At 47.6% G+C, this 13341-nt stretch overlaps 1 protein-coding gene across 1 annotated transcript in view; it reads left to right on the top strand.

Annotated features, from left to right (window-relative positions):
- SORCS3 (sortilin related VPS10 domain containing receptor 3) overlaps nt 1-13341 on the top strand; it is a 461180-nt gene that overhangs the window by 360833 nt on the left and 87006 nt on the right. Inside the window, exons 8-11 of the mRNA XM_034776996.1 lie at nt 4020-4109; nt 7788-7967; nt 11317-11463; nt 12222-12324. Coding sequence (XP_034632887.1) covers nt 4020-4109; nt 7788-7967; nt 11317-11463; nt 12222-12324 — 520 coding nt within the window. The remainder of the gene's footprint in view (nt 1-4019; nt 4110-7787; nt 7968-11316; nt 11464-12221; nt 12325-13341) is intronic.

Here is a 13341-nt window from a genome sequence, read left to right as displayed (position 1 = left end):
TAAGCACTGGAATAAATTGCCTAGGGAGGTTGTGGAATCTCTATCATTGGAGATTTTTAAGAACAGGTTGGACAAACACCTGTCAGGGATGGTCTAGATAATACTTAGTCCTGCCACAAGTGCAGGGGCCTGAACGAGACGACCTCTCAAGGTCCCTTCCAATTCTATGATTCTATGAAAAGGGGCCACCCTAAATTCATTCCCTACCACAGCGATTACCAGACTTCATGAATGCTGATAATTTTTGGGGACTCTATTAGCATGGGTATAAATCATGCAAAAATCAGGTCCCAGCTGAGAGAAGCTTTATATAGCTCTTGCTGGTGGAGATAGCGGGAGACTTCCCATTCGCTGGCTTTGTAGGGCTGCTACCTGCAGACCACAGTAGGCCCTAGTTCAAGTTTTCACCAAAGTGAAGCACCAGATACAAAATTCAAAAGGAGTCTAGCTAATGTTTGTTCAAGCCCCAGTTTTGCATCTGTTCATCAGTTACTGTGGCAGATACCCTAGAGAATAATTATTTTTATATTTTGCACCTGCATAGCATTGATCTGAAGACCTTAAAGTGCTCACAAGCACTGATTGAGTCTCACAACCTCCCTGTGAGGTACATACATATTGTTATCCTCATTTCAAAACACCTTAGTTACTTGCTTATATGGTGTTACAGCTATTCAGAAGAGCTGGGAATTGAACTCAGGAATCCTGACTAGTGATCCCCTTGACTTGGAGTGCATTCATTCCCTTTGTTCTGTGCGCCATGGTAACTAGCTGGTGATGTAATCCTGGGCCCAGACCCTCAGCTGGCGTAACTTGATTTACTTCAATGGGACTCTGCTGATTTACACCAGCTGGGGATCTGGCTCATGCAATAGAAGGCAACAGCAGGAGAAAGGGTAGGAGGACAAAGTCTAGTGTGGCCTGAGGAATAATGAGAATGACTGACTGTATTAGGTTGGCTCTATGTAGTTGATACAAGAGGAGCTTATAGTTAGTATAGGTCTTAATTTTGGTTTTAAAATACAAATTGAGAGTTGAGTGGCCACCCACCCTGCTTTCTTCAGGGTAACCCTTGTTGTGATGGGGTGATGGCCAGGCAGCAAGGTTGTCCTCCTGAAATAACCCTCATAGCGCTTGCACCATCATCACATCAGGAGGTTATGGCCTGGAGATGTTACTTGGCCACTCTTGAGTTTATCTTGAATGACCAGTGACTCTTACTGAATCTACCAATGACTTTGTGACCTTGGGGAATTCATAAAGTTTACCCAGAAGGGACAAAGACTGTCTAGTCTGGCCTTCTGTATTTCCCAGGCCATTAAACACCAGCCAGTCACCCCCATACCAAACCCAACAACCAGAATTAGACCAACGTATCCCCAGGAGATTAAACGATTAAGTGCTACAGGCAGACAACAGGTGCCACCAAGGTGCACCCATGCCCATGTCACTCTGTGTCTGTGTTTACCCTCCCATCTTGTCTGTGTCTTGTCTCTCATTATGTGTTTGCACAGTGATCATTCTTTTGTCTTGGTTGGGGCCTTTAGGTACGAGGCTATTATTAATAATAACAACAAACACTTAAAGGAGAGAATTCTACTTGGCTGTGTTTTGCTGTATTTCCAATGGTTTTTCTTTTCTCCTCTTAAGTTGTCAATGGAAAAGCCTCGTCCTCGTCAGATAACAAATTCACGATGCATGCAACCAGTATTACCAGGACCTTTGAGTGGCAGCTCCTCTAGGGGAAAATGCCACCATCTATAGATGATATCATTGCTGAGATTATAATTGATGCTATAGCAATATACTATTTAAGCCCATTCGGAAATATCACTGCCAGATATGAAGAAAAATTACTTGTGGGAGAATCTATGTCCTTTCTGTTTGCTTACTGGAAACTTAAAAAGCCAGTAAATCATGTTTTGTGTAATAAAAGGAGTGTTGTGTATTGTATTATCTAAAAATCTGTTCGCTTGCCAAAGCATCCGAGAATGGAAATTGCACCGGTCTGAGATGTGGCATCGTCAGCCCTGGACCAATGCCAAAAAGAACCTTCCCCAGAAGACTGAGGGATTAATGACAGTATAAAATCCAATCTCTCACAAATGATCAGGGGCTAGGAACGAATGTAACATATGATTGGAAAGCTGAGAATCTTGCTTCTTCATCAGTGTATGGCATTTATACCTAGCCTTGACAGGTAGTGAGCATTCAGTCCATAAGATCACATCATTCTGATTACTTTCATCTCTCTCCCCCGCCCCCCACCGCCTTATCTCAAAGGCAATGTTATTTCCGAGAAACCACTATTTTAGCTATTGTGACAGACCCAGACCAGTGGGGTACAGGAGTCTGGTTGAAGGCAAATATACTGGTCACTGGATGAGTAGTTTTCTGTTTCCTGAGTGACCAGAGCAGGGGCTGCACTAGAGTAATCAGGAACCTGCTAGAACCAGTTAAGGCAGGCAGGCTAATTAGGACACCTGGAGCCAATTAAGAAGAAGCTGCTAGAATCAATTAAGGCAGGCTAATCAGGGCACCTGGGTTTTAAAAGGAGCTCACTTCAGTTTGTGGTGCAAGTGTGAGGAGCTGGGAGCAAGAGGTGCAAGGAGCTGAGAGTGTGTGCTGCTGGAGAACTGAGGAGCACAAGCATTATCAGACACCAGGAGGAAGGTCCTGTGGTGAGAATAAGGAAGGTGTTTGGAGGAGGCCATGGGGAAGTAGCCCAGGGAGTTGTAGCTGTCAAACAGCTGTTACAGGAGGCACTATAGACAGCTGCAGTCCACAGGGCCCTGGGCTAGAACCCGGAGTAGAGGGCGGGCCTGGGTTCCCCCCAAACCTCCCAATTGACCTGGACTGTGGGTTCTTCCAGAGGGGAAGGTCTCTGGGCTGTTCCCCAACCCACATGGTGAATCCCTGAGGCAAGAAAATCTGCCAATAAGTGCAGGACCCACCAAGATAGAGGAGGAACTTTGTCACATTATATAAAGCATCTGAGAGCTTTGAACTCAATTTTCAGATGGTAAAAGGATTGATGTGTCTTGTTTATTATTTGTATGATAGTCGTGCCCTCTGGCTGCACTGCAGATCACTCCAAGATCATGGAGCTATTCGGCTAGGCACGGCACAGTCTCACAGGATGGCTTCACTGCTGTCTGGAGGTGCCACTACAGCCCTGCCTGTCCAGGACGCTGGGTACATACTTGCTCAGTTAGGTCTCCATGTGCTGCCATCACACCTCCTGATTACAGTGTAGGCATGCCTATAATAAGACCTTGTCTACACTAAAACTTACTTTGGTATAACTTTCGTCACTCGGGGGTGAATAATCAACCCCCCTGAGCGATGTAAATTATACCAACCTAAACGCTGATGTAGACAGCGCTATGTCGGCGGGAGAGCTTCTCCTGCAGACATAGCTACCGCCTCTCATGGGAGGTGGAGTCATTAACTCTAGAGGAGAGCTCTCTCCTGGAGACTTAGACCGTCTTCACCAGAAGCACGCCCCTGGTGCAGCTGCCTCGATGCACTTGGACCATGGTAGCGCTTGTAGCGTAGATGTAGCCGTAGAAGAGAGTCCATGTCTCAAAGAGCTTACCGTGCAAATAGGCAAGAGCAGGCGGTATTACTACCTCCACTTTACCAGGGGAACTGAGGCACAGAGAGATTAAATGATATGCCCAAGGTCACCCAGGGCGTCCGTGGTAGAGAACCTGGATTATCTCCTTGGGCCCAGTCCTTCACTACCAAACTCTCCTGCCCCTCGTCCATGGCTGGCAGCATATCCATTGTTAGAATCATGTCAGAACTGAAGTGTGGGGAAACGAGATGAAATTTGGAACAACATGATTTTAATAAGTCAGATCTCAGGACTTCCGGGTCTGGAAATGCTATACCAATGTTTGCAGCCCCAGTAGGCATTTCTGAGCTGAAAGACAAGTGACTGAGCCCTGCTGGGGAGTATCAGCATGGTGTGTATTCAAAGGGGTATTCGGTGTCTGTCTTTTGTCTTTATACAGGTGACTGCTGGTGGAAGAGCAAATTACTATGTGTCGTACAAAAGGGAACCCTTCGCTCAAATTAAATTGCCCAAATACTCACTACCAAAGGTAAATGAACCTGTTATCAACACAGTCTTGAGATGTGCAGCATCTTAAAAAGCACAGCGGAGGTGCTGTGGTTTGTTTGTGACATGGACCAGAGCTACAAGGGAATCCACTTCTGCTGATTGCCATTTGCTATGGTCACTCAGGTTTTGAGGATTGACCCAAAAGCTAGTCCCCCAAAAATACATGCTGGTGTGTTTGCCCCTCACTTACATTAATCGATGGGGCTTTGGGGAAAAAGAAACAGGTTGGGAACATTTTTTTGCCTTTCGGTGACACTTACAAAGGCAGGGAAGAATTCACCCATCTGCACTTGGAGAATGTTACAGCTAGTGGTGAGTGCAAGTTAGAGCCAATTATAACCTGATCTGCCTGCACCTAACACCTCTCACAGGTCTTGCTGTGTTCTCCCTAAGGTGGAGATTTTGCCTCTCGCACGTGCCTTGTGAAGCTCTGTGTTTTATACCTAAGACATTTAGAAAGCATGACCCATGAGGAAAGGTTGAGAGAATGGGGTACATTTAGTCTTGCAAAGAGAAGTCTGAGCGGAAGCAGGATAACAGGTTTCAGACTTGTAACAGGTTGTTATAAAGAGGATGGTGATCAATTGTTTTCCATGTCCGCTGAAGGTATGGCAAGAAGTAATCAGCTTGATCTGCAGCAAGGGAGATTTAGGTGAGATATTAGGACAAACTTCCTAAAGCAACAAAGAGGAGAATAGCCTCCTCAGGGTGTAATAGGATTCTTCAGTGCACCATTTGCTAGAGGGGCTAACAGATTAGGAAATGCACTCTTGGTCCTGGGGCAGAAGGGGCATGTGCTTCATCTCAGCAGCAGCAGAGGATTAGCTCCTTGTCTTCCGCATACTGAATCTGAACAAACCCACACTGGACTCCAATTAGCTCCAACCACGGGGCGCTGTGTTTGGCCACCATCACCATGCAAAAATATTTTATCATGGCTGTTCTTCAGTAGATTGGAACAGTTTTTGGAAACAGCTTTCACATCCAGTGGCAGTCCTATGTATTTTGCCACCCCAAGCACCGCAGTGAGGCAGCCTTCGGCAGCATGCCTGCGGGTGGTCAGCTGGTCCGGCGCCTTCGGTGTACCCGCAGCCAAATTGCCACCGAAACCGCCGAAGGCGCGGGACCAGCGGGACCAGCCTGACTGCCGCCCTCATGGCGACCGACAGTGCCCCCCCCCTCCTCGCGGCTTGCCGCCCCAGGCACATGCTTGGTGTGCTGGTGCCTGGAGCACCCCTGGTCACATCACTGGGATGCCCCATTAAAAACTGGGAACCATCCAGCTACATATCCTAGAGAAGCAGTGTCTATGCAGCCACTTTATGGATTGCTGTCAGAAGATGCCCCATGCTGATATGACAGGAGGCGTGAGACAGTAGCTGCATCACTATCGATGTCCTTTATTGGCTGATGTTATCATGGATTGTTGGCCTCTGTGGAAAGGGGTGTGGGGCAGCCCTCTAGTTCTGAACTGATATGCTGTATAGAACCATGACTGCTTTTTGTCGTTTTAAAAATGGAAACTGCTTTTAGGCAAGTTGTCAAAGCGAAGTCTTTTTAGAAGCATAAAGGAGCCTTGTTTACTCTGCCTTTAGTCGCCAGTACAATCATCTCTTGCAATAATAACTCTTCTGTCAGCTGTTGATTAATGAATCCTGCCAGAGATGGATATTTGTTAGGTTACCGTTATGGATAATGCAACATTTTCACTGCCACTGGTCAAATAGATGGAGTTGCTGGGGTGATTTGCTTTATTCTTACATTGCTTCATCAGTCCATTGCCGGAGTGAATTGAATACATTTTTAGGGTTCAAGGACTTTAAAATGTTTGATATGAACCAGGCATCCTGATTCAAATCTTGCCCACATTGAGGTCAGTGACAAAGCTCCCATCAATTTCACAGGAGCAAGGTCAGACCTGTTAAGGGCAGAGGCTCTGAAAACTCCCCCCCTCATGTCACCTTGAGGGGCTGTCTGGGGCTACCCTGTAACAGCCCTATCTAATCTTCCTAAACGATCCATTTAGGGTAGCACAGAAGATTCAGTTGCCCAGTCATCCCATTTTCAGGGTGTGTCCACACTGCAGCTGCAGGTGTGATTGCAGTGTGGGTAGGCAAATCCATGCTAGTTTTAATCTAGCTAGCTCTGCTAGCAGTGAAGATACAGCAGCACGGTCCTCAGTGTGAGCAAATCAATGTGAATCCACAGGCAGGGCTCCGGGTGAATTTGTCCAGCCCCTCACTGACACCCATGCTGTTACGTCTTCCCTGCTTTTTTTTGCTGTACTAGTTAGATTAAAGCTAGCACAGGTGTGCTGACTGGCATTGCACTCACACATTTGACTACAGTGTAGACATACACTCAGATAAATTACCTCATCGTCTCTCCCTCCTCTTTGGGCATTGGGTAAACACAGTGTGTTTGAGGACAAAGATAAAGTCCCACAATATCCATGGATGAGCCGGTATTAAAAGTTCCCTGGCGCAGAAGTAGAAAAGGGAATTAATTGAGGTTCCTTGGGATCTTGGGGAATTCACTTCCCAGAGATTTAAAATAGATACATTAGGATCCCCCACTTTGCCAAAATGCCATTGGCAACACGAAAAACACCGTCACTACTAAGAGTTTGTCTAGACCACCAGTTGAGTTTGTGGCAAGCCGCTGTGTAAACCTACAATGCACTAGTGTGCCATGCCCTATCTGTCCCTGTGGACCCAGCTGCCATGCACTAGAATTTCCCTGGTTTACTTTAATTTGCCTGCTTTGAAATGGGAGTAGATCAGTGTGCACTAGGAAAATGTAGTGCACGATACCTGAGTCCACAGGGACAATCAGTGCATGGCACACTAATGCACTGTACATTTGCCCCACACTGTTGGTTTAGATGAGCCCTGAGTGACCCCAACTTTGGCTGAGTTACCAGTGTTGGCAAGGGTTAAATGGGCCTAGAGCCTGATCTGCCCTCTGAAATGTGGAAACATGCCCTCTCCAAGAGAATATTAAGCAACATCAGTGATGTTTGGAAAAATTCTTAGTATTAAACTAAAAGAGGGAGATTGGAGTTGGGCCATGAAGCCGTTCAGGTCTTGGCCACCAGCTGGAATCCAGCTCAGGTTGACGGGTGGCTGTTTGGTGGCCCACATGAAGTGAGCGAGTGGATTCCTAGGTTGGCAGTCTCAGGAGAGATGTGGTGGAGATTTGATCTCTTTCCATCCTCCTACAAGTGGTTCCCCTCCTGCTCAGGACTCAGGCCTATTGGCTTTTGTAGCGTGGGGGAAGCTAGCACTGCTGCTACTCTTGGTATACCTTATTCGGTGGACAAAGATAGGATTTCAGGCTCCAGCTCATGAATCTTTCAGGCATGATAAAATTGACTTTCAAATTCATAAATAAAAAATGAAGCTGGCTGGAACTCCTTGAAGCTACTGAGAACAAGGACTGCAGAGACCCTTCACCCACCCGGTGGCCATTGAAAAAGCCCCAGCAAAGTCACGTTGGTGGTAATTTATTGGCTTGGTCTAACGGAAAATTGTTTAACGTCTTCTATAACTCATGCTCCTTCTCAACTCTTTCATAAGTCACAGTAATTACTATGTGTCCCAAAGGGCAAAGAAATATAGAGATTCACGGTAATAGACCTTTTGTCTTCCTCTAATAGGACATGCATATTATTAGCACGGATGAGAATCAGGTGTTTGCAGCCGTGCAGGAGTGGAACCAGAACGATACGTACAACCTTTATATATCTGATACCCGAGGGGTCTACTTCACGCTGGCCTTGGAGAATGTGAAGAGCAGCCGGGGACTGGAGGGAAACATCATCATTGACCTTTATGAGGTATGTAGTCAAGATCACCTTGTAGGACCACCCCTGCATAAGACAGGAGTCCTCTGCCAGTACAGATGTGTGTATAAACCTCTTAGCATCCTTCCAGGAATTTGGGGAATATCCCCCAGAATGAACCCATGTTCTGCCCTCCCTGTGCACTAAAATGGAGCTGGTCCCTGAAGAACTCAACGTTTTATGCTGGACCAGCGCATGCCGGGATAGATGAAATGCATGCTGGGATAGATGTGGGCAGGGAATTTTGGGAGTTTGTTGCTTCCTCAATCATGTTATGTTGCAAATGAAGAAGAAAACAGTTTATTCATGTGAAGTACAAGGTTCATATTTCCCCCAGATTCTCTGTCCCATCAAGCACAGATTCATCATGAAAAATGAAAGGCTATATTTTCATAAGCGCTCAGCTCTGGCCTAGCTTGAGCTCCCTTTGACTACAGTGGGAGCAGAGTTAGGCCAACACTGAGCATTTTGGGAAACCCTGCCCAAGAGGTTCTGAAATCTGACTTTAACTCAGGTTGGGCAGTAAGAGGCACTTTTCCGTTTAATCTTGTCAAATCACATTGTTATTTGTAGATGTTATTTCTATTATTATCTGCATTGTCTGTGACCAGGATCCCATTGTGCTAGGCCGGGACCCTCCCACTTTCTACTGGCAGAGGGGGTGGAGAGGAGCGAGTGGGAGGCGGGGTCTTGGGGGGAAGAGGCAACACAGGAGTGGAGTCTCCAGGGAAGAGGCAGTGGGGTCTTGGAGGAAGGGGCAGTGCGAGGGTGGGGCCTCTGGAAGAGTGGGTGGCATGAGGGTGGGGGCTCAGGGAGAAGGGGCGGGGTGGAGGTGGAGCCTCGGGGGTGGTGCAGCGCGGGGACAGGGCCACAGTCCGAGCCCCTGTGCCCCACACACACACTTTTAGGGCACTTCCACTGCTCCTAGTGCTAGGTATAAACACACAACAAAAAGGTGATCTCTGTCCCCCCAAAGCTGGCAGTCTAAGATGAGAGATGGCAGGTGGATACTGAGAGCATAAGGCAGCATTGCGAAGATGAGAGACAGAGGAGAGAGGGTTTAACAGGGTTTAAAAGAGAACTGGATAAAGCCATGGAGGTTAAGTCCATTAATGGCTATTAGCCAGGATGGGTAAGGAATGGTGTCCCTAGCCTCTGTTTGTCAGAGGATGGAGATGGAGGCAGGAGAGAGATCACTTGATCATTACCTGTTAGGTTCACTCCCTCTGGGGCACCTGGCATTGGCTACTGTCAGTAGACGGGATACTGGGCTGGATGGACCTTTGGTCTGACCCAATATGGCCGTTCTTATGCTTTTATGAGAGAATAAGGCAACAGTGCTGGCCAGTAAGCTAAGCAGTGTCTCAATGCACCAGCTGCCTGGCCATTGTCAAGTTGTTGGTAAGCCTCACGACAAAGGATTGCAGCGGTGCCCAGAGGCTCCAATCAGAATAATTCCCCTTGGTACTCTGCGAGACAAGGGCTTGATCCTTCAGACGCTTGCACATGTGCCTAACTTTACTCTCTTGAGTAATCCCTGTGGACTGCCCACAGAAGCCCTGGTGCAGGAAAACACTTCAGCACGTATTTGAGCATTGCAACTTTGAGGGGATTTAGGCATGTCCTTAAAGTTTAGGATGTGCTTAAGCACCCTTGTGACTAGGGATGCTTTCCTGAATTGGAGCTAGAGAAAGGGACCACCTCATATGAGCAAAAGTGGCAAAATCTCAGGCTCTTAAATTACTGTCATTAAAAAAACAGATCCTGCATTCATCTGTTGAGGAAGAATTCCTCAGGAGATGAGAGAAAAATCCAGCGAGGAGTCTTTCAAGCAGCAATTTTGCATAGGATTTGATAGGATAGTATTGAATTCCCCTGTGGATTTTCAAAACAGGTCTCTATCTTTCATCAGATGATGTCAGCCGCTCTGCCAGGCAGTCGCTCTTGTAGGTTTCATTGAGATCTTTTACCTTTTGAGAGAGAGATTTCTCCTCATTCACCGAAGAGAGGCTGTTTATAAGGAATGCAGTCATCTGACTGCAGTGTAAATTACATTGCTGGACTACCTTCGCATTCCTGTTGGCGGAAAGTTCCTGGAGAGAGGTTTTGCTAAGAAGTCCTCCCCAAACAGCCTTGCCCTGTTTGCAGCCTGCGCACCGCACCTTGTGCAAGGCTGAGCCTACGGTCCCAATCTCGCTCTCAAAGATCCTTTCCCTGCTCACTATGGTCAGTATCACTGTGAGGCACGTTGGCAGCGCAGTGCGGGGAATCTTGCACCGCTGCTGGCTGTGCCGTAGCTGGCCTGTGAATACAGAGAGGACATTCATTCCCAAGCCTGTCTTGGAACAAAACAAGAAGAATTGTTTCTTTTATATTGGAGGGGAATTCCAAAGCCTGGCCAGGTGCTGATGCGCGGAGGGTGGAGTGCTGCTGTTTTTATGTATTATTTGTATTGCCAGAGCACCCAGGAGACCCAGGAATGGACCACGAGCCCGTTGTGCTAGGTGCTGTACAAACACAGAACAAAGACAGTCCCTGCCCCCAAGGGGCTTACAAGCAAAGTAATGGAAGCCTGCTCCCAGGACACAGAACTAGCGGCTGGAATAGCCATTGTGTCTCCTTTCACAGGGCACATCTACATACCTAATGCTCTGTATGGGCTAGTGTAGACAAGGTGGCTTGACTCCAGCTAGCCCTGGTAACAATAGCAGTGAAGACTACACAGAGCAGGTTTCAGCATGGATAGTGTAAGCCCAGCACGGCCCTTGGGTATGTGCTGGACTCAGCTACGTTAGTTGGTGCGCAGCTTTTGCCATGTAGACATATCCTATATAAGGGGCCCTGCAGGGTTCCCCAGCCGTTAGTGGTGCGCAGCTTTTGCCATGTAGTCATATCCTATATAAGGGGCCCTGCAGGGTCCCCCAGCCATTAGTAGTGTGGTCTGGGAGTGTATTCCCCCTCGCACCAGTACATCTGCAGACATACCCACAGATCCCCAAGCCTGCTCATATTCCTCTGTAGCCTGCCCATCCTGCCACCCTCTCTGCTGCCATGCAGGGAGATCCAACAGAGGTGGGCAGCTTGAAAGGGGCGTGTACCTCCTGAGCATCCCTCACCCCGCCTTCCTCTTGCATACTGAGATTGCAACAGTCCCTTAGCGGCCATGTCGACACCTTCCAGACTTGCCCTCATTAGAAATAACGCAATTGATTTTTTTCCCCCTGTTCTTCTAGTGGTAGCATGGCCTTTTTGCAGAGAGCTCGCCCTCCTGAGAGTCCCGGATGGAGCCTTATTCTTGCCTGTTCGCCCGATGTGGTTTTCCATCTCTCTCCATTTTTCCTAGGTAGCAGGGATCAAAGGCATATTCCTGGCTAATAAGAAGATAGAGGACCAGATAAAGACTTTCATCACCTACAACAAGGGCAGAGACTGGCGCTTGCTGCAGGCTCCTGACACCGATCTGAGAGGGGGTCCTCTACACTGCCAGCTGGTCAGTGGCAGAACTTTTCCAATGTGGAATTGACAAACCATTCCGGGCTTTGTCCTTTAGCCCCCATGCAGGCAAAGCCCCTACTGAAGCCAGTGGCATTCTGGCCGGCATGAGGATTGCAGGATCAAATGCTCCGAAATGGAACCCCGTTTAGCAGCTGGATCCTCAACTGGTGTAAACTGACGTCGCTCCACTGCGGTCAGTGAACCCACATCGATTTGCACAAGCTGAGGATCTGGCCCAACGTATTTAAAAGGAATCGGGTCCCAATGTTTCCCTGTTTGTTTCCTGTCTGGTTTTGCACGACTGGGTACTGAGGAAGTTAAGTCAGTTTCTGTTCTCATAAATACATAGATTGTAAAGCCAGACAGGATCATGGTTATCCTGTTGTCTGACCTTCTGGATCACACAGGCTGGAGAATTTGAAATTTGAAAAGATCTGACAGGGAGCTGCATGAGACCACCATATTGATTTTAAAAAACAACAACAAAACCCAAGCGTGAACTCCCCTTCCCGTGATTCAGCAGAACTGTTCCTCTTTTGCATGCAATTCATTTCTTTTTTTGGAGTGGGGAGGAAATATAGAACACAACATACACACTTTTCTGTGTGACTGAGACCTCTCGTGGCTAAGGGGGCCATTTTTAGAAGCATATTGGCATAACTAGCCAGCACTCAGAAGCTGATCGCTCACTCTTTCTCTGATCTTGGTTTTTGTGTATTAAAGATTATTCTCTCCACTTCCTCCCCTTGGCAGCCTTTTTGTTCCTTGCACCTGCATTTGCAAATCTCAGAGAATCCATACACATCAGGAAGTATCTCCAGCAAGGAGACGGCTCCCGGGCTTGTGGTGGCTACAGGTATCAATTTTGTCTGTGCTTTCCCCCTGTTCAGCCATACCTTACCTGGACTCCTTCAGGAGAGCTACTAAACTGTTGCTGCTTTTAGCTGTTCAGTGGTTTGCAATGTCAAAGATTATCTTGGCTGGGTGGGGGGGTATGGATTAGTGAGCCGAGGGAAGGTGAGGCTGACAAGGAACCATGAGGAATGTATTTTGTCACATAGCTGTGAAGTTTTTTCAGGTGGGTATGGGCGTCCTGTATGTGACATGCATATGCCTGTCCATATGTGGTGTGTATCTGTGCTCGTGTGATTGTGTAGATATGACACCGGGCCTCAGACTTACACTGATGCCACTCCATTGGCTTTAGAGGAGTTATTCTTCATTTACGCCCAAGTGAGCGAGAGGAGAATCAGGCTCGCCCGCTGGGCCAGATTTTTGGCTGGCATAAATGATTGGCCCCAGCAGAGGATCTGGCCCAGTGTAACTGAGAGGCTATTGTTATGAAGTTAGAGATTTGCAGTGACGTTCTAGCTGTGCCGCACACTTAATGAACCACCTTGGCCCTGGACGGTGCATTCTGTGTGGTTGCTCTGGGCTGGTGCTTTGGCAGATTGCAAGGCTTTCATGACAGCCTGTTGGAATCTTGAATGCCACCGACTGGCCGACCCATTGTAATTCATCTGACAACCATCGCAGTCCCGTTTTTGTTTTCATTTGCCTGCTCACAGTAGGTGGCCTAATCAGGATGGACGTAAGACTTGAAGCTCCCACAATGCTTAGCTCTGTGGGAACTGTTTGGGGGGTAACAAAGCGCTTTCGGAATGACTGTCACTGGGGAGAGCTTGCAAATGCAGTAGAAAAAGCTGCTGTGTAATCTCACACACATGCTAGCAGTTTAATGTACTTTTTTTTACCTAGGGACTCATAGCAGAACCCTCCCTCATGCTGGCTAATCCTTACTCACTTGAGTAGTCCTGTTGCCTGTGATGGGGTTACTCAGTGAGTAAGGGCCCATAGCAGTCCTACTACAGTG

Source organism: Trachemys scripta, chromosome 7, assembly GCF_013100865.1.
Source record: "Trachemys scripta elegans isolate TJP31775 chromosome 7, CAS_Tse_1.0, whole genome shotgun sequence".
NCBI classification, from domain to species: domain Eukaryota; kingdom Metazoa; phylum Chordata; order Testudines; family Emydidae; genus Trachemys; species Trachemys scripta.
The sequence above is the reverse complement of the archived record's forward strand: the minus strand, read 5'-3'. Positions and strand labels throughout refer to the sequence as shown.